The sequence below is a fragment of the Vidua chalybeata genome, chromosome 1 (genome assembly GCF_026979565.1).
Source record: "Vidua chalybeata isolate OUT-0048 chromosome 1, bVidCha1 merged haplotype, whole genome shotgun sequence".
Taxonomy (NCBI): Eukaryota; Metazoa; Chordata; class Aves; order Passeriformes; family Viduidae; genus Vidua; species Vidua chalybeata.
Window position 1 is genome coordinate 139072082 of NC_071530.1, and position 24840 is coordinate 139096921.

Here is a 24840-nt window from a genome sequence, read left to right on the forward strand (position 1 = left end):
TATTCCCTTGTCAGGAGCTCATGGCTGTGATCCAGGCTAGCCCAAATGGGGGCAGTGAGAGCAGCCTGATCTCCAGAACATTCCAAGCCCAGGAGGTGGCAGCCATGAGTGGAAGGAGAAGGAAGGGCCAGGAGCCAGCAGCCACAGTACCTCAGGGAGAACCCCTTCTCCTGCTGGCATAGAGACCTCTTGACCTTGGCCAACGCCACCAACACACACAAAAAGCAAAATCAGGATCTACCAAATCAAAGAACTGCAGTAAGCCGTCTGTACAACATGTATGCTGCTCTGGTGGTATTTCTGGCTGTTCAAGCTCCTCAGACATCACCAAGCTTTGACTTTGTATTCTAGATCCCCTGTCTGAGCCTGTCAACATCTTGGCAGTGTTTCTGCAGGGTCAGAGCACCCAGCTGCCTGTGCTCCTGCCCACTAACAGACTGCCTGCTGTAGATCTGTCCTGTGCCAGCTCCCTGTCCCCCAGACATCACCCACACATGATTTGAGGGATGGCACAGGTTAGGAGCTGTCCCTACCAGCATCTGAGCACATTTGAGGGTTTGAGGGTGGAGTGAGAGGGAAGGGAAAAAGTATAGGTGAGTGGAAGCAAGCCAAGCTGTGATATTCAGCCTCAGGCCTGGAGAACAGACCCTGTGCTGTTGTAGCTCCGTAGCTGGAGTGATTTCCTGGCCTCTCCCCTTTTTCAGTCCAAGGTATATGCAAACTCTCGTCTGTACCTTCCATTCCCTTTCTTTGGACCAAACACTAAGTCATGGGTCTGGGGCCAGCATGCCTTAGTCCAGCAGCAGGACTTGATGCTGTTATTAGCATGTTACTGAATATTGATAGTAGAAATCACACGAGCCAGTTAAATTTCTATGCCTCAGAGACAGCTCTTATATGCTGTCTTTGCTAAACAACCAGTTTATGACCCAGTCCAGACTCAGGCAGACTTTTTTCTCCCACTCTTCAAATCCTCAGCTTGTCCCATACAGCTTTTTTTTCTCCAGGGATTTCTTGCCAAAGAAACCAAACAAATAACAAGTGACCTTCTGCTCCAACTCACTTCCTTCTCACACCCCTTCCACCTCCACCAGCAGGTAGGGGTTTGTCTCCCTCTAGTCCCTGAAATCCCCCAGGACAAAACACCCACTGTTCTCTCATGGCTGTATGGAGTCTTAAGCTGTGCCAGGGGAGGCTTAGGTTGGACATGAGGAAGAAGTTCTTCACAGAAAGGGCGACTGGGCATTGGAATGGGTTGCCCAGGGAGGTGGTAGAGTCACTGTCCCTGAAGGTGTTCAAGAGCAGATGTGGCACTTAGCTCCATGGTCTGGTTGACAAGGTCATGTTAGGTCATAGGTTGGACCTGATGATCTTAAAGGTCACTTCCAACCTACTTGATTCTGTGATTCTGTGAAATACAATTTTGATGCTTTTGCACTTTTCAAAAATCTGTCCCAATTTGTCTTCCCTTTCCTTTTCAGTTTGGAAACCTTTGCCACTTTCTCCAATTGCTCTCATATCTGTTTAATGATTCCTTAGGGCTTTTCTTCACCTTGTCTGCAATTTTCAGGGAGAAACTACATGGAACTCGGTTCCCATTTACCTTCTCTTCCTCTTCTGAAGTTTATTTCCAGCCTATGCTGCTCATAAGCTGACTATTCCTGGACCTTGCTTCTCAGTTCAAATCTGCAGGGACCAAGCACAGTGTGTTCCTCCATATGTTCTACCACATCTTTCTGTTCACTTGCTCTCTAGCCAAATTAATTGTTAATGGGTCATAAAATGTGAATCTCTTAAAAACAAAGAAAAAAGAAGGAAAAAAGGGATGAAGAGGAAGAAGCAGACAAAGAAATAGGCTCTGCAATGGAGCAGTGAGTGTGGTAATTAGAAGCCAAAGCTTGAAAGTCTCCTTTCCCTTAGCTCTCACCTCACAGATTTCCTGGAAGGTGAAGTGCCTTTGTCCCTACCCTTTCCTCCTCCTCTGTCTGCAGAGAAAGCCCCTGTGAAGCAGCTGGGAAGCAGATCTGGCTTCCCAAAGTCCACAACAGCCCTGTGAGAGTGCCACTGCCCCGGCAGGCCCCACTGCCAAGGCCATGGTCCAGACCAGGCTCATCTCACAGCCCCAGCTCGCTAAAGACTCAGCCAGCTCTTGGGTGTTGCTCACTCTTCAGCTGGTCCCATGGCAGCTTTATGCTTTTATTGGTACCTTCAGCATTATTACGTTGTCCCTTTCTTTCCTTTAAGCATTTTTAAATATACTAGACACCTAGTGAGGAAAATCTCAGGCCTGCAGTGCTGTCAATAGCAAAGCTACAGTGTACTGGTGCCCCAGGGGGACACTTCCAGATGCCTTCACTGAATATACAACAGCCACAGATGAGAGACGTGCTACACATCTCCTTGCAAAGGCAAGATCCACACCCCCCATAGAGGACACACAGTAGATACTAAACATCAAAGTCCCTGTTTTCTGCTATGCCGCAGCTGCTGAGAGCCACTCTGATGCAGCAGAGGACATATAAACCCAGCAAAATTGCATTTACAGCTGCTTTGTCAGTGAATTGGCACAAAGCAGCTGGAGCTTACTGGTAGAACTGGCCCTATTCCTGGGTCCACATCAGCCTCACTTTATGAGGACACTTCAGATGGCAAAAACAGGAGCTGTGGATCTGGAACAGAAATACAATAAAATCAGTTAAAAACAATTATGTACTCTGTGTGTAGAATTGCACCATAGCATATTTTATGGGGACCCCTTTGAAGTTGGCTGCTTTGGAGCACAGAGGAGAGAACTGAGGCTTCCAGGAGCAGCAGTGCTGCAAAGATCTTATCCAGGAGCACCTTCCTCACTGCCCAACCCATGCTGGAGCATTGAAATTAATTATGCTGTGGGTTGAAATGTGCTGCCTTACTTCTGAGTATTTGTTTGCTAACTTTCTATCACAAAGAGATTCTTTTAGATTCAAGGAGATTCTGGAGTTACATGTGAAAAGTTCATTGTTCACACAAGGTTTGCAAAACCTCCTAATATGATGTGATTTAAATTTGAAGTAGCATAACCTTGTAACCAGATTAAAAGGGATAATTGCAAAGGAGTGCAAGGCAGAGCACACTTAAACCAGTGTTTTGGAAATTTAAAGTGAAAAAGGAAAGAGTCAGCACTCTTTAGTAAAAAAAAGGAGGTTGTGTAAGCACTTGAAAGGAAAAAAAAATAAAAGAAAGAAAAGGCTTTTTTCTACATGGAGAATTAATCTGAGCACTGACCTCCAATCTACTCTGGCACTTACACAGGGAGAGATGGGGACATAGTGCAAATGACAGAAACAAATTCCTGCAGAAGAAACTCTTCTGATAGAGACATCCATTCTCCAGACTCAATCCCAACCATGCTAACACACTTGCAACTTTTGTCCTGCACAACTCTTGCTCCGGAAATCTTCCACAGAAAAAGCATAGCTTACAAGAGAAAAAAATCATTGTGGGCAGGTTTGAATGTCTCTAGTACCAGAGCTGCCATGCTCTGGCAGTGAAAGAAGCCTTTGGCTTTTCAGGCTCACCAAACCCATGCTGAGTCCATGCTGGTTGCCAGCCTGGAGGATCTACAGGCTCTGATCTACTCCACTGCTCAGGGCAGCATGAATGGCAGCAGGCTGGCGCTATCAGCTAGGCTGAGTGACTCTGTTGGGCAGAAAATAGATGCTATTGCCTGCTCAGCAGTAAAGGGAAAAGGGAAAGCAGCAGTAAGGGAGAGAGACAGTTATTATAAGTTTGACTAGGGACAGAATTAAATCGATGCAGTAAATGGCACTTAATGCACTTTAGTGACCCAGTGCATTTACTTCACCATACTGTGCCATGTGGCTGATCACATTTGATGCATAACACATGAAAAGCACTAGAGGCCATTGCTGGAAAATCTCAGCATGCAAAACAAATTGTCCAGGCACCTCTGTATTTTTTCCATCATTTCTGCACGCACACATACACCCTTTCCTGCCGGCACACTGGATTCCACAGCACCTTCCAGAGGTCAGCTTGGCACCAACTTCACATTCCCACTGAGTTTCCCTAGTCAGGATGAGCAGTCAGGGCTCTTAAATAAATTCTGATAATTTCCTTAGTTTGGTTTGACTGAAACAGCACAGCTGTTTTGGTTTGGTTTGGTTTGGTTTTGGGTGTTTTGTTTTGTTTTTTATAAAAATCCAAGAAAACTTAGATTGGTGCAATCTTGGAAAATTAAGTAAGTGTTGACGTGTGACAGCTGCAAAATACAGCAGGACTTCACTCATTCACATGGCATCAGTCCAAACACACAAACTAGGCAGGCTATCCTCAGAAAGTTCAAATCCAAGGGCTATGTGAAGGCTCAGATTTCTTCATTTACCTGACACCTGGGGGATATGCAATGTCAGAGCTGTGGAGATATAAAAAAGACAACACAGTTCTAGAAAGATAGTTGTTGGCAAAGCTGAGCTCTTCTTGTCCTGGCACTGATTTGCCTTTTTTTCTCTTGCTACCACATGGACAGGAGGACATGGACAACCTCCAGAACAGCTGGACTTGCAGACAGTGTATATCCATAACTGCAATGAGCTGGGACTTAACAGGCTGGGGTAGCCTTGCTTTACAAGACTGGACCTCAAAAGTCTGCCCCTTTGCTATACAGGATTAATGACTTTCAACCAGTTTTGCAAGTGGCTGTGACTGTGATATTGTTATTGCTGTGTGTCACCATAAATCATTACATTTTTCCAAACCTTCTCTTCAATTAGAGGTTAAATCGAATAAATGAGTGGAAACTACAACCACACATGCAACAAACGGGGTTAGAAGCAGCCACACCCAGTGTTCCCCCCTATTCATACCAGTTCCAGGGCTTCTGCACGATGTAATAAAAATTTACTCTTACACTGAATGTTACACCTGAGGACCAGAAAGCACTAGCTATGGACTCCTAAAGTTCACATTCTTCATTGCAAAATGAGGGTGCTTATGAATACCCACTTGCTATTTAAGAACAGTGAGGTGCAGAGAGTTTAAATGGTTTTTTACCTCAGACTAAATCATTAGAAGAGTTGGGAAGTGCAGCAGAGTCCTACCCAAAGACCAATCAGTCCTTGATCTCATTACATGAAAAACATCTTCCTCAAGACTGCAGTTACTACTGACATTACCCCTCTAAATGTATCAGACTTGAAGTCTGTTACTAGGGCCATAAAATGGAATTCAAGCCCCATCCCCACCTGGGATCATGTCCCTCTTTTGGACTTGTATCGCACAACAGCACCGTGAGCACAGCAAAGCCACTGTGAGGGGACGCGTCAGGTCCAAGCCATGCTCACCCCGATGCCTCACAGCTAAGGAAGGTCACTAATCTCCCCTGAGACCCCAGCGTGGGGCTCAGGGAAGGCACAAGGAGCACGATAATTTTGGATTCACTCCAGTGTTGCTGAAAGCAGAATTTGGCCCTGCTCTAAGAGAGGGAGACAAAAAAAATACATTTGACTTATTTGCTTTTGGAGCGAACTAGACAGATTTCAACACTTAAAGGGATTGCATTTAAATCATCCATGGATTTTGAAAACAACGTTATTGCTTGGTATCATAAACAATTCCCAATTTTTAGATCTTCCTGGGCTAGGCTCAGTTTTAGCCCTCGTAGCAACAATTCTATTAAGGCTGTGAGGGAAATGGAATTGCAATGAACCGGTATACATTTTCCTTAAAAGTTATAATGTGACAAATGTTTTATTTTAGCTTCTCTTGAGGATTTCCTGGATATTAAAAATAATCTAAATGTAGTCACTGGCTGGCATTAACATAGTACTCTAACTGCCTGTCTCAGGGAAAGCAGAGGACTGAATTTTCCCAGCAGCCTTTCACAAGGTGCTATTGTAAATGTGCTTTGTTATCTAGAAGTACCAAGACATCACTGGATACAAAGGTATTTTAACTTCATGCTTTGAAAGTCTAATTCTGCCCTTTCTTGGGCTGAAAACAATCCATTGTCTTCACCAAAAAACAGGAGGGATTTACACCAATCAAACCAAGAGGAAAATCTGTCTTTTTTCCTGATATGTTGACCTCCATCACTCTGTTTTAAATTCTTGATTTTCAAATACAGTTTCAGGTACTCTTAACTTGTCCATTTTCATACTGTCTTCCCAGCTCCCTGATGCTCCATCAGTGGTAGCAATCGTGTGGATATGACAGTCATGCACACCTTATCTACTGCATTGTACAGCTCCACAGAAGTTTGGGTGATGAGACTGTAAAATGGGGCAGATTTTCAGAAAAAGATCCAGCCTAGAATCCACAGAGCAGACCATGGTGGAACTAAAAGCTGAACACTTTGAAACATCTGACTAGAGTTACTGCAGGTATCTCTCCAAGTCAAGATGGTCTAAATGAACTAGATGATCTTTAATATCTCTTCCAAACCAAACCATTCTATGAAGACGTCCTAACAGATCCTAAATTCTTCCTAAAAATGTAGGACCTTTTTTGTCATCTACAGGGCTACCAAATGAAATCCTGCCTGGGGGTGCCACAGACCTCAGGATGCTTAATATGAAGAGGAACTGATTGTGGATCCATTTTAGAAACAAAGAAAACTCACAATGTATCTCTCAATTGCCAGCAACTGATTTGTGGTTGTTTTGTGATGGTGAATGGGACCTGATTCTGTGTAGAGGGGAAGGAATGAAGTTGAGGGAAAATATTTTACTGGCTCAAAATTCTCATTTCTGCCGCAACTTTGAGAAAGTGTTGTATCTTTTGCACTCATTACCTCAGCAGTTTGAGTTAACAGTACATTCTTCTTCTGAAATCTTAGAAATGGCTTTAACTTACATTTTCTGGGAAAAAAATACAGCTGTTCCTTAATTTGCTTCACTACCACCAGCAAGACAACAGTTAATTACAGAACGGAGACAGGTAAGAGCTCAAGGTGCACAGAGCAGCCACTGCAGCATGGAGCGCCCATCCAGCCTTAATGCACAATAGAAATGCAAGGGATGTGCAAATTCAGCTTCCCAGGACTAGCAGTACCTGAAGCTGGCAGCTCATAAAACCTGCACACAGCCCTGAAGTCATGCAGGGAAATTAAGTGTGGAATAAACCATATCATGCAGTGACTAGAATGTCACCTCATACTGCTCAAAATCTTGAGTAAAATCTGTTTCTCTCCGATAACATTGTGGATACAATTAGCTAACAGCTTTAGAAAGGGAAAGCAGACACTTGTTTCTTTTGTCTCCGCTAATCATTTAAAAACAAAAATAAAATAAGGCATTGGTTAGTGCCAGCTCTCTTATCTACCTCCATTCAAGTGACAACACAATGGGCTTCAGTGAGGTTGTTCAGAAAAAGCTCTCAAGAGTGCATTCAAAGTCGAACTGATTATGTGCTAAATATTTTGGGGCAGATCCTCACTTCATGTAAGGAAGCGGGGTCCCAGGGACTTCCCAGACCTGGTTTTGGTGTGTTCCAGCTAAGAATAGTTTTCATTCCCAGTGTGGTGGGCTAGCAGGGAAAACTGACACCAGCGTGGGATTCCCTCACTTAACACATCAACACAGAGATCTCCAGTGCAGGTTTTTCTTCCTTTATGGATCACTTTTCTCTACAGCAGCGATGCAGCAGGCACAAGTCCACAAGGATCCTACTCACCTGATTGGTTTTGGATTTGATCTCCACTACCTCTGCAGGCTACGAGGGGTGCACTGCGACAGCAGGGGTTTGGTTGAGGTCAGCATTGCACTTCTGAGGTGACTATCCCAGTTTTCTCCTTTACCTCATTTTGGTTCACATCACAGGGCTGATGACTCAGGTTTTAGCTTTTATATTTTTCAGATTCTGTACTGCTTTAGTGTGCACTTCTGAGCTTTGTATTTAGGGGATGGTAAGCTCTCTTCACGGAGCAGGTAGACAAAACAATTCCTTCTCTAGCTGGGGACCCAAGGGCAAATGATCCAAATTTCAGGATTTGGATCCTGAGAGCCCAAGAGCATAAACAATGTGGACTGAAGAGAGAAAAACAAGAAGGATGGGACTTCGTGGGCTAAAGCTATAATTGGACAATTAACTCCAATATACAAATAGACCAGAACTTATAAAAGTGTGAGACCCTGTGACCGGCCATCCATTTTGTGACCATTTTGGGTTCATCTTGGGTGTAGCCCTGGCTGGGCTCTTGTGCTGCCCCAGGTGTATCCACTGAGGCCTTTTAATAAATACCTACTTTATTCTTTAGCTCTGTCTAGTCTCTCTCTGTCCTAAGTCAGCCTTCACAAGGCATCAGGGCCACACTGGAACACACAAACTGGACCCTTTTCAGATGAAATAAAGCTGGAAGGGGCAGATGTGGACCTGACACACTCTACCCCCACATTTAAATCTCCACCTTCAAGGTAAATATAGCATGAAAGTCACATTTCAGACTATAGCTCTACACCAGTCAGTCCATGCTAAATGCCAATGGAGACACCAGTCTTCTGGTGGCTTCTACAGATGTAGCTACTTGCATTTAATAAAGTTAATTCCACCGCAAGCTGTTATTTGTATAAATAACATGGCAAAACCACAGAATTCAAGTACTGAAGGAGTGTTGTCAGATCATTTTCAGGGAAACATTTTATGTTCATTTTCTGGTGGGGAGAAGCTCATAGCCAGTATCAAACACCACTAGCTGCTGGGACACTGTTTTGAAGGAATCTGTAGTGGCACTGAAAACCAGAAGAGCAAACTCACATCTTTCAACCTCTTCCCAAGATACATCAGTCTTCCATGACTGGCAGATCAGACGGGCTGACAGTATAAGGACCTCTTCATGCCCTGGCAGTCTGAACCCTAGAAGGGATGAGGTCAACCTGAACATCTCTGATGGTAACAAACCAGTGACTAAGCCCTCAAACGTACAAGCCATGATCCTGGGCCCACTAGTGTTATCAGGAGCTTTCCCACTTTGGGATTCATCCAACCAGATGTTGGCATCTGTGCTGCAGATCCTCCAATCAGTGTGCTTGTACCATCAGCAGAGAGAAACCAGTACGTGTGAGGCACAACTTATCTCATGATAAAACAGGTCTGAAACAGGTGAGAAGAAAAATCCCCAGCAGTTCTTTGTTCTGTTTGTCAGCTATGCAGGGAGACAGCAAGGCCAAGCTCTGACAGAGAGAGGATGCCTTGTGCACATATAGAGTCAGATGGGCTGAATGCAAACCCCTGTGACTGTGACAGGCTTCTGATACCCCCCCCAACAATAAATATGGGTCATAAATCAATATATCCTCAGCCTGCAGGGATCAGTCTTCAAAGGCCTCCAAGCTGGTGGAGCGATTATTTTTGCACGTGCACATTACAGTGACTCCTTCTAAAAGTCACTGTTCCTACCAATGACTGTGTCACAATGCAGGGATACTGTCCCGCTTTACGTAAGTGACACAGACCAGAAGTTCTGCCCTCAGGTAAGACAGCAAACACCTGCCAGTGCTGCTGGATTAGGACACTGTGTATACATGCTACACCACATGTTTGTCAATGCAAAAGAGACACAGGAGCCAATGCTCAGCTCAGGCTGAGGAGAAAGCAGAAAAAGAGCCTTTCATTTAACCACCCCAGACTTGAGATACGTGGCAACTGCGCTTGCAAATTTGCATTCTCAAGAACCAAAGCAAGATTTGTTATTCTACCTTAAAAATAAGAACACACTGCAACAGAAATGTATGTCCTTTATTAACAACTTTTCAAAATAAATCTGAAGAAAAAAAGTCTTTGGTGACACTATCTATAAAACCAACCTATCTTAGATGGTAAACCTATGATGGTATACAGGTTAATGAAGTAAACCAAATTATATGGCTTTTAAATTTCTCATTCTCTCTTTTTCTCTCACTCACACATTTGTTTTAGGTTTAATTGCACCATGTTGTCAATAGTCAAACAAAGAGGGAGAAACACTTTAAAAAAGATGTGGCAGCACTATGAAAACATTGGTAATGCATTAGAAAATTTTTCTCAAAAATGTACATTTTATACAAAATAAGATTGTATTTTTGTTTGCTTTTTTGCTTTACATTTGCCGATCTAAGAATTCCCATTTCAGGTTTCCATTCTCATAATCCAAACACTATACATATTTTCTCTCAAAATAAATATACAGAATTATGTACAAGGTCGAAAGGCCCATTGGATCATCACTAACCCACTGTGAAATAATCACTAAAAACATTGTGAAAGAGTGGGGGGGAGCATCTCAAAACATCTGATGAGTCCCATACCCCCCCAGCCCCCCAGTTTAACCCTTGCCTAATTTAACTCCCTCTAATTTAATTCCAACTCAAAAAATGCGTGTGAAGACGATTAAAATAGTGGTATAAAGGCCAGCTTGACTTAGTTTTAAACAAGGGTGAGATGTACAAGATTTTGGAAGATGCAATTTTATTTCCAGCAGACACCAGCTAAGACACTGCGTGGGGCAGGTCCCTTCTTGGAAGACCACAGGTCCATCCTGTGAAATCCCACTAATGCCCAGGGAAATGGCTCTGTCAGGCTGATGCCCTTGAAGGCCACGTTTCCAGAACAGACATCAGTGCCTGCCCGGGAATAGAAAAAAAAAAAGAAAAAAAAAGAGCAGACAACCAAACCACCCTCTGCTGTAAGAGGATGTTTAAGTGGAGGAATTAACAAATTGTTGTAAATTGATAACAGATGTTATGGCAAACATTGACTATTCTCTTAGTTTCAGTAGGGGAGTGCAAAAGAGGAGGACACAACATTTTACACTGGGCATGTAAGGATTTTAAAAAAATCTGAGTCTACATCTATCTAGCTCTTTCTTTCATTGCTTCAAATGATGACTTTCATTCTCCAAACGGCATCTTTTGGTAAATGAGCTATTTTAAAAGGCGCTCATTGGTGAAAGATTAATTTATTTGCCAAAATTGGCTCTAAAAGAAAAATTGCAACCTGAAATTGATCAAATCCATGATGTTTTCCAATGGAAAAGATCAAAGTGCTCAATAGCCATGCATCAGCACACCAGTGTGTTCACTATGAAATTATTACAAAGCTTAAACATTCACATCAAGAAAAAGGTATGGTAATCATTAGAGATTCTCACAAAATAGAAAGAGGGCAAATAAAATCTTGTGCAGGCCCAAGGGACCTGCAAGGAGTGCCAGGCACTTTCAATCTCGGATGTTTGCCCCTATTTTTGTGTCGCATTTTTCTCATGAAACCTTTCTCCAGCGATAGATCTCATTCAAATTATAACTGGGAAGGGTTTCTTTTTTTTTTTTTTTTTTTTTTTTTGCCTTTAATAAATTCAATTAAAAATTCATCAGTTCTCCCAAACTCTAATCCCTACTTCTGTTCTGTTTTAATGGCATGGATCTATTCACATTCATCCACCCATCTCACCCCTGATTAAATTAAGGTCAGTAACCTTTACAAAAGGCCACATGCGTAACACTCAGTCAAGTCATCAGGCATTCAAGTACCTGTAAAGTAAAGGCTAACATAGCCTGCTGTTAATGAAAAATAATAATTAAAAAAACCTACAAAAGGAGCAACAAGGAATGAACCTTGTTTCAGCACCATCCAAATTGGGAGAGGAGAAAAGAATAAAGAACCATTAACTTGCACCTAGGACACGACAAAAGAGTGATTTCACTCACTAAGGAAACAACACCGCTCTGTCCAACACAGGTAGACGTGGGAGGCTTTGCCTGCTGTCCTTAGGAGCACTGGCCAGTGATGGCCACAGTGAGTGTAACACAGAGTCTCTGAGCTGGGTCTGTGTCCAGCCCTTCCCCTGCATCCTAGGGCTGTGGACACGGAGACCGACGGCTGCTCTCAAGACTGGCCGAGAGGGACATTCTTTCCCAGCAAGACGACTACACCCGGGTAACACACGGCAAAGAGAAACACTCCTACCTATCCACATCCCTTCTGGAGCTAAGCCTTCCATTGTTACTTGTTTAATTAGCAATCAGTAAACACAAGGGGCCTTGAATCACACTGAGAGTGAGCTTTAGCACAGTCTCTTTCAGTCACCCCAGAAAGCGATGGTAACAGAATGTCAAACAGCTTAAAAGCTTGGCCTGACTTGCTGCACTCCAAAAATATTTAGTTACTCCCTTTCTAACTGAAACTCCAAACCACGTGGCCCCAAATGGCATTTACTAAAACCCAAGCAGAACTGTAATTTTGTTTTAGTATGGGTCCCTCTTGTTGGCTGAAAACCAGTGACTGCTTCCCAGAGGTGCAGATGCTTTTGTGTACATGGGTGCTCACAAACCTCCACATGGCACATGAGCAAAATGTGAGCCCTGCAAGCCTCATCCAGTGTTTGGCACATTCTCCAAAAAGTGAGTCTAAGGAGAAAGTCTTTTTTTGTCCTTGAATGAGCTACCTGATCTCCAAGTCATGGGAGCCACTGAGCCATTCACTCTGGAAGATAAATTCACTGGATTTCACTTTGCCATGCAGATCACCAAACACAGACCTGAGAGCACAGGGAAGTGAGGTTCAGATTCTTACAAGATGTAGGCAGCTGAATAAGCAGCTCACCCGAACACAGACTGAAATATATCCTGCTCCCCTTCCCTCCCTGGCCTTGCCTAGCTACTGCTGCCTCTTTACATTTCCCTCCACATGCTGATTTAACTCTCTAAAATGGTATTACAAAAATCGGGTAAATCACTGGACAGTTTTCCATGAGTTTAGAGAGTTGAATGGGCTCACAAAAGCATCTAGTGGCCATCACCAGGCAGAAGGTGTCAGGTGAGACTGCATGGCCAGGGACTGGGAGAGCAACAGAAATTGAGGGAAAAGTGGCACCTCTTCCTTTCAGCAGCTTAAGTCACTAGCTGCAGTCTCACAGATTTGGCAGATTCCTTTAAAGATTTGGTTCAGATTTACAAGGGCATGTAGTGATAGGACAAGGGGTAATGATTTTAAACTGAAAGAAGATAGATTTAGATCAGATATTAGGAAGAAATTCTTTACTGTGAGGGTGGTGAGGCACTGGACACCCAGAACAGACTGGAGGTGTTGCCCAGAACACACTGGAGGTGTCTAAGGCCAGGCTGGATGAGGCTCTGAGCAACCTGGTCTAGTGGAAGATGTCCCTGCCCGTGGAAGGGGGATTGGAACCAGATGATTTTCAAAATCCTTTCCAAATCAAACCATTCTATGATTCTAAAACAAAATGCCAGGAACCTGATGGTCCTGTCCTAACTTGATGAGCTCTATTCAAATATTGCAATACATATGCAAAGCAAAGCATCCTCTGCAAGTCTTCACATGTCAGGTTGCATTCAACATTTAGCAACATGTACTTTTCACTTTGACAGCAACTTTCTGTTTAGGGATAATGATCTTACCAGCAAGAGAAATTATTTAAGCTTCACAGCATTCTCTCTACAATCAGTAACTATTACTTTTACAAAGAGGAAATTGAGGCATGCCCTGGTTATGCGAGTTGCTTAAAGCTGCATATTAAATTGGTGCCTGAGCCTGAATGAAACAGGTGGTCATTCTGGTCCAATTACTCTTCATCCCTACTAGATGGGACTGGTAGTGACTGAAAAGTCACTACTCTTCATCCTTGCTACCAGATTGCCTGCTTACAAAGAAGTGAGGTATAAAAAGGCTTGCTGGTCTTCTGGGCATCAGCACTAAAAAAAAACCCTCTTGCTGTGACTTAACAGAGCTCCTCTTGGGGTGGGGATAATTACAGAGCACCCCGAAATGTGAGGGTTTGAAATATTTTTAAAGTGCTTATTTTCTTAGCAAACTGGAATGGCATCTTCCTGACCCAAATCACTGTTTCTGTTTTCATTCTTCAATGTAAAGAAACACATAAATAAGCAAAGGATTACAAAAAAACCCCCCAAAAAACTCAAAAAAACACTGGAATATTTAAATTTAAAAATACTTATATTTGAAATGCTAAAACCATCTTGGAGCATGAGCAGCACTCATCTTTCAGAAGCAGGTTTTTTGTGAGAGTTACCCTGCTCCAAGCATGACTGGGAGCACCACTGGTGCCAGGACCCAGTGTCTGACCATATACTTTACTTCAGGTGTCAGACCTCCATGAGGGAATGTCTCTATATATTTGCACTTAAAAAAAAAAAAAAAAAAAAAAAAAAAAGGAAAAAAAAGAAGCCCATGCTTTGATTTCAAATAAGCCAGTTACAGGCCAATTTCCTGCACTGCAAGCACCAACGTGCTTTCTTGCTTTCCATCAATGCTGCTTTTACCCTCAGAAGGAAGCTACTTCTGGATGTTTAACTGCCAAGAGGCACCACTGCCCGCAGCAGGGACTTGCACAGGCTCTGGGTGTCCCACAGGACCACCAGCTGGCCGTGCCAACTGCCCCGGGGTGCTCTGCCATCCATGGGCAGGGACACTCAGATGTGCCTCTCTGAGCACAACACACGGCCCTGCAGCCCTGCTGTGCACGTGTCCATGTGCTCCATGTCATGCTCCTCCACAATAATGCTCCTCTCTCCCTTCAAGGCAAGGCTGATTGCCTTTAAAACAAGGTCCCCAAACCCTCTCATTTGGCTCCTTGGGCGTTCTCCAGTTTTCCAGCTGTCCAAAGGATTTCAGCCACAGGGGCTGCTACTGGCTTGGGGAAAACAGGAAAAAAAAGTTGGTAGTAAATGAGAAATATTAATACTTCAGTTCTGTCCTGTTTGTGCTCAGTTTGTTTCTGAACCTGCTGCATTTTCCCCCAGTGAGATTTCAGCGTTTAACTGTGCAGGGGAAAAGGAATGAAAGTTGCATTGACAATCAAATGCATAAAAGAAAGAAATGGCAGCTCTGAAATATTCACAACCAACACAATTTTGATTAAAGAAAGAACTCTGTTTTTAATAGGGTTTTTTTTTTTTTTGATCATTAAAAAAGTTTAAACCTGCATAGCAATCATTTCAAAAATAATTATTTAATGTTCCATAATGAAACTGTACACGACCTAGTCCCAGCGACAGCAGCCTGCCGGCGGTTGGGCGCAGTCCGGAGCAGCGGGCCCCGGCACCGGGACGCGGCTGGCGGGGTCGGGCGCTCGCTGTCGGCGGCACAGTCTGGCTCCCCCACGGGCGAGGGCGGCTCGGCCCCCTCAGCAGCATCCTCAGAGTCGTTCAATGTCTCGGTACTTCTTCCTCAGGATGGAGACCTGGTCTTTAAAGAGGACAGGGTCGAGCCTCATCTGCGAGTGGATCAGCGGCATATAGCCAAACCAGCTGGCAAAAGTGTTCATGCAGCTCTGCCGCTGGGCAAAGTGGTCGGGGTCGGCCCAGCGCGAGGCCCGGGACGTCTGTGAGGAGAAGAGAGCAGAGATCAGAGTTGGCCTTGGCGCACTGGATGGTGGGAATGGCAGGACTGGGGGGAGCTGGGCCAGGTAGACACCATGGCGCCCAGCCGCGCCAGGGCTCGGGAACGCACGGCTCTGTGGTGGCTGGAACCTGCCTGGGGGCTCAAAGAGGGGAAGAACACCCTGCCCACAGCAGATCCAGTGGTGGTGAGCTGGACACCCCTGACTTCCCAAAGAGAGCGGAGGACAGGGCAGCGTGGAAACATGAGTTCAACCACAAGCCAGCCTGTGGAACACAACACCCACAAGCAGCCCTCCCAAGTCTTGCCAGCACTCTCTTTCACCCTATCCCCCACTCTTCTTTTCTTCAAACCCTCCAGCTATTTCAGAGATACAACAAGGTCTTAAAAACCACCAGGAAAAAACAGAAGGCCATTGCTTTCGAGCAGAGGCGCACACCCAAGGCCAGGCCAGTTGCTGCCCATGGTCTTCAGCCATAGGAGGAAAACAATTATTCAGGGTCAAACCTATACTTTTGCAGTTCAGATCTGCAGGAATTTATACAAGTAATTTCATGCATCTCTCTATAGCACTTATGTTTCCACTATACTTTAAAAACAAATATAAATTGATAAAGTCAAAGGATGTAAATTAAAACATGAATAAACAGATAAAGTCAGGGACTTGCCAAATGACTGTGATACCAGACTTGATGTTGGTCCAAGGCCTGTCCGGTTTAGCTCAAGTGGTGGGTTATAATGTGCATTGATTACAGCCTCCTGATTATACAGAGCCACTAAAGAGCAAGTAAAAGCTTGTTGCTAGAGGATTATAGCAGATATTTTGGCCATTAACACTGAATTTCCATATGACTATTCATCTCTGTCACAACACTGAGGTTATGTTAATTTTTTATTTGTCTTTCAAGGAATTATGAACATGGCCCATTAGATTTCCCAAAGCTGCAGGAACAACCTGTCTTTAGGAGAGAGTTATAGTTCATGGCTGACTCGAGTCACCTGTGCTGCAAGATGAAAAATGAATGCTCAAGCTTTGCCAAACAGCCAAAGCACAGCCCTGTGGAGAGGTGAAGCTGAAGCTGGAAGCAATAGGTACTTTCAGGATGGCACCTTCTTGTTCACAGGCAGCCTCCTGGGCACCCAGATGAGTCAGAATTGCTGAATGCTACCAAAGCTACCGATACCTCAGGTGCAATCACAGTGACACAGAGATAATGGAGTTTACAAACTGGCATGGCAACTCCCAGTCAAAGATCTGAGTAATGCTACCAGGAGAAAATGGGAGGGGAAAATTGAGGGCCCTTCTTTCACCTGCCCCCTAGTAATCATGGTACTGTTTGCCCTGAAATTACAGACACCGTGGCAGCACGGATGGGAGGCAGTTCAGGACTTGCAGGTTTTGCAGGACCTGCTATTCCCCTCATTGTTTTCACACACAGGGTAGGAGGACAAGTGTCCCCACACTACCATGTATCCCTGTTACTAGAGGCACTTCTGCAATGACAGAAGGCTTATCCAGTAACTGGAAGAGAACCTAAAACAAGTACTTCATGGCTGCTAATGAGTGATGGCATGACCGTGGGATAAAATGTTCCCTGTGGGGAAAAAACACTTGTATATCACAAATTATCTCTGTTGTGACAGTTCAGTGTCAGTGCTTGAATCACACTATGTAATTTAAAATAGCACAGGGACAGCCTGGTACATTATATTAATTAATAATAATAATAAATAGAAAATATTTCAAGAATTTACTTATGCTTCTAGCATTCCATGACTAGGTCTTGGATCTAGAATATTTAATTAGAAAATTAGGGTTTAACTGGAATTCAGTCACCACAATCATCAGTTCCAGGAGTTTGGAATCACCATGAATAACACCATGTCAGAAAACTATGAAGGGAAGCAGCATTCACAGTAGACATTTGCCAGTTTTCTTTTTTCTTCATTATAATAAGCATATCTAAAGTCTATTCACAGTTCTGCTAAACTAGAAACTGCAAAAATATTTGACAGAATTGTATCACTCTGTAAGCCTAACCTAGAAGTGAACCTGTTACATTATCAATACATCCCAACTGCTAAAACATACTGTGATTACATACCTGTCCCATCATGGTCTCCTTATACTGTTTTTTCTGTGTTACTTTGATTGGAGGCAATTTTGTCACGGCTGACACCAAAAAATTCATTAGAATGTCCTCACAATTGGCCAGTTGGTCCACCATATTCTTTAGGCTGGCAGGCAGGTAATGAGTGTACAGGTAGTGATAATATCTGAAAACCAACAGCAGTGTTATTAATACATGTCACTGGGCTTTCAGGTATCCAGGACACTTCTATCTCAGTTGAGACCCAAGTTTTGTACTCATCTCCCAATATAGCACTTCCTTTCTTTGATCTCACCCTCCAGCAAGAAGGGAAAACAAATCCGTTTCTCATCAAGACAGGAAATAGTGCTAAAGGAGAAAGAGAACATATACCTTTGTTGCAACTACATTGAAAGAAACAATGTAGGCCTAAGTATCAAGATAATGGACAAGGAGGAAGGAGAGCCCCACTGTGTTACAATGTGATAGACAACACTGATGAATTCATCCTTCCTATTTTCTTTCCAAACTGTTCAGTTGGAAAGAACTCGTATTAAAACTGCCCTACTACTGTTCTTATTGTTGAAATTATTCTCCTTTGGGTCTATATCATCCCCTGTGGCCTGTCTTCTCCTTTGTAGGGGTGTGGATTAGAGATTCCAGAATTTTCTTTTTCTTTAAATGTAGAGAGGACTTTCGTCTGCTGAAGTTCTAACAACATAGGTTTTCTCCAACGTGCTGCAATATGCTGAACTGTCACATGCCCATTGTACTACATTTCTAGAGTAGCCAGAAGACTTTGCAGGCTGTAGCTGTCAGCCAACACATACCCAGAGCTGGTCTGGAAGTAACCTCCTTTCTGCTATGCTACAGGCCATTCAGCCAAGCAGCTTAATGAATTTGGGAACTCTTTGAAGTATGTAATTCCTGATGTTAAAAAGAGCAGTCCGACTGCCTCAAAACACAAGTGACTTCAAAGAGACCCAACAAGTGCAGTAATGATTACCAGATCCCCAGAGCTAAACCAAGAACTTAAATTATTACCCCATAAAAAGTAGACCCACTTACTATCTTTCCATTTTTTCCCCTCCCCAGAAGAATGTTCTTCACAACCCACCCCCGCCCCCTCTTTACCATTTTGTTTCATACAGAAAAAGGTTAGCAGATGCTCTGGATTCTTACTTGTGGTAAATAGCAGCTCCTGTCAATACCATGGAATAGTCATTAGTCCATTTGGAGGTGTACCCCCACCTTTCCTTAGTGTTGTCCCAGAAGTGACTGCGTGCAGGATACCCTACAATCCTCTCTGGAAAGCTCTGCCAAACTGTAAAGGCAAAATCCACCTGTGGACAAAGGTACAGGCCAAATGAATACCGAAACTGTTTCAACAAATGTCAACAAAACAAAATACTACCTTGCCACTAATTCACAGTTCAAAATCTTGGAACTGTTGCAAAACAGTAATTCTGTGTATTCATCAGTAAATTAAACTGACTGCTTGACATTTTGCCCTATAATTATGCACATTTTAATGGTTCCTGTTAAAGGGAGTCTAGAGCATCACAGCATTACATTAACATTTTCAAGTTTGCCCTTTACATATCAAACCTTTTCAAGTTACAGAAAGAATGGGTGTAGCTGCATGTATTTATACCTCGATGCAACACCAAGGGGTAATAGCCATGGGCTAAACTTAAATTTTGCACATCTTTGTGCATTGCACCTACCATTTTATCACTGTTAACACAGAGTTTGGAAAATCAGGAGTCAAACACTTTAAATGGTAAAGGTGGCTTAGTGAGAATAAAACAGACAGTCAGTGTGGAGTCCTTTTATATTTTCCAACTGCTTTGAGTCTTCTGAAGACCATGTCAGTCATACTTTCAAGACTGTCAATATGACCAAAAAGGCTCAAGGTATAGCTTAATAAAGAGGAAGATAAAAATCCCATTTAATTAAATGGCATAAGGAACCTAAGCTTTAGGAAAAAATGCCTTATATTGTATGAGCCACAAGAGCACATCAAATGCTACCAATGGCATTTTTTAATTTTATTGTCTTGCTGTAACTATTTTAATAACTCAAATCTCTGAGAATTGAGAAGTGACAGGACATTGCTACCCCATGATCCTACCAAACAAAATCTAGTGATATTAGGAATGGGATGATCGGGATAGTTTGTGAAAGGATCGTCAGCATTGTATTCGGGAGGAGTTTGGTAAAAATATATATGGAAATATTTTATCAATGGTTGGCAGTCCCTCCCCTTCAACTTCGACTTTGGAGCTCAAGCTAGACTGAAATTTTTTAAGAGTTATACACAATTCTTATTGTCCTAGTCAAACCCCCCCCAAAAAAGGGCTTTGTTTCTGCACTGCACATTAGGTTCCCCTCAGTACCAGAGGGACCTAAAACTTCACTCAAAATTGTTTAAAAAGCCTTCCAAGAATGCAGTCAAAGTTAAGGGCGTAGAGGTTAGATAAAGAATAGCTGCTCTGAGAACAGTCCCATTTTGTGTTGATTACTGTCAGACTTCTCACATTTACAGTGTTTTTATGAAACAGAAGAGTCGCACATGTGCTGAAATACAAAGTTAGGGCCTGGTTATTTTCTTTAAAGTTGTTTCAAGGAATCTGAGGCCAGCCAGAAAGACAATGTGCACAAACCAGTTACCGTTGTGATAGTTCTGATCTCATCCAAATCAATACCACATGAAAGAACTGAAGAGTTTTTTCCCCTGTAAAGGCCTTTCCCATAAAACGTGACATCTGTTTTCTGTAGAGAAGTCTGAGAATCTCAAACTTAAATAAATAATAAAATTGGTGCACCCAGTGCCCTCTCTTGTGCTTTCAACTATCTACCCTTGCACTAGGGAGATGCACTGAAGCAACCACACTAAGAGAAAACTCCATTTATTAAAAAAGCCCCTCAGGTCTCATCCTAAGTAATTTCCACCAGCACTGCCACTCAGCTGATCACCAGGAAAACCCAGCCAAGCTGGCAGTCTCTTAAACCTCTGATCATGACCCACACTGATTCCTAACGACTTCCCATGCACACACTCCTTTGTGCCTGTGGAACAGCTCCTCTTACAGAACAATTACACGCCGTTCTATGGAGAATGGAAAACCTTTACTACACCGGGGTCAGACAGTCAGAGGATGTACCTGGTGACTGCTGCTCTCAATGGGAATGTGATTGTCTTTGACCATGTTTCTAAACTGCCTTTTCTGGGCCTTGTAGCTGTGCCACCAGAACCTTTCATGAGCAGCTAGTTTCAAAGGAAATGTCACATCACATTGGTGTAAGCTGTACCATGGGAGAAGTGAAGCACAAGAGAGTTCTCTCTTCATGGAGAGCCACCAGGCAGAGCTGCGGGTGCTGGCACCCTGGCAGAGACATGCTGGAGCTGCAAGGTGGGGTCTAGCAAGAGCTGGCCAGCTGGTTCTGTCTGCAGCACAGGGACTGGGGGCTCATAAAGCAAATACCCACTGCACAAACACACAGGATCAGCTGCAAGTTGCTCGCAGGAGCAACAAAGAAAACAAAGCAAAGTAGCAAAGCCACAAAGAAAAGTGTAGGCTGTCTCACACAACAACAAGTATTTGTGCTTCAAAATATTTAGGGTAAAACATGGCCAAGTTGAATAAGAAACACTATTTATTCCGTATTTCATATGTGTTCCAGAAGCCTGTATGACTCTAAAGTTTGTAGGATGACTAAATACCAGTTAAAACACAACAAAGCCTCAAATCCTCATGGAATACACAGGCTGGATTGCTGTAAATACCCTGTCAGTGCAATGAAGTCCCTCAGAGGTATTACCAGGATCCCCAGAGCAGCCAAGATGGGACCCTTCATCCTGAAAAACAACCTGCTTAGGAAGTTCAGCCCAAGGAGAAATATCTTTTATTGCTTTGGATTTTCTTTGGACTGTACAGGGCTTTGCACACAAGTGCTTTGGCAGCAGCCATATTCTTCCTCATCTAGCAGAAACTACCAAGGTGTAACACTGGTATCAAACAGGTTCAATGTCAACTATTTCTTTCCTTTTTGAAGCAAAATAGGGCTACCAAGGCTGTTTCTTGAGCAGTGTAACCACAGCACAACATGTGTACAGGGGAGAAGAGCAGTTGCAATCTCATCCATTTAGAACAAATTCAGTGACATCTTAGGGTATATAGCAGTGACTGAAGACTAATGTCATGCATTTCTTCACCTATATATAAGTACTGGCAGCATCAGTGAAAGATCCCTATCACTGACAGAAATGCATTTTTATGTAGGTGAAGTGGGGAGAGCAGAATGACCATGGACATGGAGGAAAAAAGGGAAAACAAAAGAAAATTGAGTTTTTCAAGCTATTCCCTGGCCATCATTAATAATGTATTTCCCCAAACATTGCACTCTATATAAAGTGTCATTGGTTTCCCTTGTGGTTCTCAGGAAGAGGTTCTAGAAATCAATACTCATCCCAGTTGTAAAAATTGGTTTTCTACAGTATTTTTCTTTTCTTAGTGCTATCTTGCTCTTGGCACAGGCACTCAAGCACCTAAACTAGCAAAGATCTCCAATTTTATGTGCTGACACAATGGGGAAAGAGCATTCCTCAGTGAAATCTGCACTAGGTTGGCAATGCTGTCTCTTGGAGTGATAGCAGTTCCCCTCTGCTGACAAGCCTTCCCCCTCTACCTACACGCTCTACTGATAACATGGCGGGGGAAGGTACCCCAATCAGAAAAGTGAGAGCAGAATATTAAAGCTGACTGCTCTTGGCTGCCTACACCCGCCTGCAGCTATGTTACTAAAATAATAAAGAACGGAAGAACCATATGCTAATGACGAGCCAATTAACCAGGGTGAAAAGCTCCTCTGATGGCAGGCAGTGGCAGGGTTGCTGAAACAAGTGCAACACGTTAAATCTGAGGAGTGTAGCAGGAAATCTTGTAACATTTGCTCACTGGCAAAGCCAAGAGAAGAGCGTGTCTGCTGTGCTCAGGCTGAGCCCAGGAGCCAAGCAGACTCAAGACGACAGAGACCCTTACCTCGGTGGTTGAAAGCACGGTGTCCTCATCCAGGCTTAGCACTGCATCTGTCACTATGTTGTCGTAGGGTAGGAAGCGACTGCTCATAACCTGTGGGTATTCAAGGCAGGAAGGGAGGAAATAAAAATCACTTAAGGGCTCATTTCCAAGGCAAATACTTAATTTTATTCCTCACTCTTATTTCCTCTTGACTGAGATATGTGGCATATTTCTGTCTGATGGAAAGGACCCTTCAGCTCAGAAGTGTGTGAAGGTGTGTCATTTTTGTCAGCCCTGCAGTCAGCCTATACCTTCTGTCTGAGGAGTAATTTCTGAATAGGCCTCCCTCTTTGCAGCAGGCTGTTTTCCTTTAGTGACAAACTGCATTGGTCTGTACTGATAATTAGATGTACCTACAGCTTCTTTGTGGAGGGTATTTTCCCTGGTGGCTAGGACTGTCCTTCTGCTCTTCCACAGGGTGTGAGGATCAAAAGTAATGAACGCTGAGGACTTTGCAGCCTTCATAAGCTTACACAGCTGAGAAACCAAATAGCCCAGGCTGTGTGTGAAGGATGTAATACTACCTCGATGGTGCAACATTCTTCATCAGAAAAGGAGAATATGCTAAAGAACTTGAGCATGTAAAGCTCAAATTGAGCTTTATCTGCATGAAGAATTATATTACATGAAGAATTCTAGTACCTGAAAGGAGCCTGAAAGAAAGATGGAGAGGGACGTTTTATAAGAGCATGTAGTGACAGCAGAAGAGGGAATGGATTCAAACTGACAGAGAGTAGGTTCAGAAAAGGTATTAGGAAAATATTCTTTACTGTGAGAGTGGTGAGGCACTGTAACAGGTTGCCGACAGAACCTGTGGATGACCCATCCCTGGGAGTGTTCAAGGCCAGGCTGTACAAGGCTCTGAGCAACCTGGTCTAGTGTGAAGTTTCTTGGTCCATGGCAGGAGGGTCAGCACTGGATAGTCTTTAAGTCCCTTCCAACTCAAACCATTCTATATATAAAAAACCTATATACAGAATAAGCTTTTTAAAGATACAGCAGGACAGTCCTCAAAGTAACAGGAAATAGATGGGAAAACTGGATCAAAAAGATAACAGCAAGAAATGAAAATCCATATGGTTTCTTTATCAGACTAAATAGCACCTTTTGAGAACTGATGGAGAATAACAAGGACACAACACAGTTTGTTTCCCTCATTTGCTAGAAAAAATAGCCCGGTTACTTACTAGACTTCTTTACCAATTTACTATGCCACGAAAACACTTCAAAGGTCAAGCCCAATAAGAGGAATCCACTGTATGGAAACAGGGACACGGAGACGTTTTACACAACCCTCCGAATTGACATGGTCAATTCTACATCCCCTGAAACCTGTTTGGGAACAAGTCTTTGGAATCTATGCCTTGATTTAGAGAAAGATCTATCTCCCTAATCAAGATGTTCAAAATGTCTGCCTGGAGAGCATCCCTTCATCACTCTGATGGCCTCAGTCCAGGTAGGCAGGGCTCTGATGAAGAGGTGATCTGGCTGGGGTTGAGGGTTTTGCTTTGCTTACACTAAGACAAAGCAGAGCAAGCAGCCAGCAGAAGACCCATGTTCTCATCCCTAATCTTTTACAGACTGTGCAAAATTTTTAAATAGTACAACAGTCAGGACTTGCCATGTATTTTGTTTTATAGCTAACATACCATCTTGCAAAATGGGTGTTATAATATTTGATTTCAAGGGAAGAGTGAAAGTTTGGTAAAGGCAAACCACCATGATCAGCTACCAGCAGGCCTCGGCCAAGTTTGGAGATGAAAAGCAGTTCCTTTGTGCAACCTTTGAACTGTGATACTCTGGCTCTGCAAGCCTGGTCCAAAAACGCAGCTTTGCACATAAGAAGCCATTTGGCATACGCTGGGATATTAGAGGGAAGAGACTGTCCACTATAAACACACCTTTGTGTACCCAGGAGACTAATTTGTAATCTAAACAGTGCCTGGGGCCAATTTCTACAAACATTATAGAACTGGTCAGAGATTTCTCCTCTATCTCACCTCTGCTAGTTTTACAAAAAGAAAATAAAAACACCCAGAATATTCAAAAGGCTCAGAAATCTCTACAACTTTTCTTGGTCCTGCAGCAATTCTCCTGATACTGTTTACGTGGCTAGCTAAGGCCAGAGCCTTTAGCTGCCAACCGTGCAGGGCTCTCTGTCTCTTGTTAAGGTGACAAGGAGACAAGACCAAAGACAAGATTACAAATTCAAAATAGGATTGTACAGGCAAAGCAACTAAAAGTTCCCTTTGCCAACACAGAGCTCTGGAGCCAGCTGACAGAGACTGCAGAGAGGTCCAGCTCAAATCTGTTTCAGA

The 24840-nt window shown here is 43.3% G+C and overlaps 1 protein-coding gene across 1 annotated transcript in view; it reads right to left on the reverse strand.

Annotated features, from left to right (window-relative positions):
* Positions 1–14934: 14934 nt before the first annotated feature.
* Positions 14935–24840, reverse strand: part of EXT1 (exostosin glycosyltransferase 1) — a 175141-nt gene continuing 165235 nt past the window's right edge. The window contains exons 8-11 of the mRNA XM_053967426.1: positions 22484–22573; positions 18621–18781; positions 17454–17625; positions 14935–15331 (exon numbers count right to left, since the gene is read on the reverse strand). Coding sequence (XP_053823401.1) covers positions 15146–15331; positions 17454–17625; positions 18621–18781; positions 22484–22573 — 609 coding nt within the window. The 3' untranslated portion in view covers positions 14935–15145. The remainder of the gene's footprint in view (positions 15332–17453; positions 17626–18620; positions 18782–22483; positions 22574–24840) is intronic.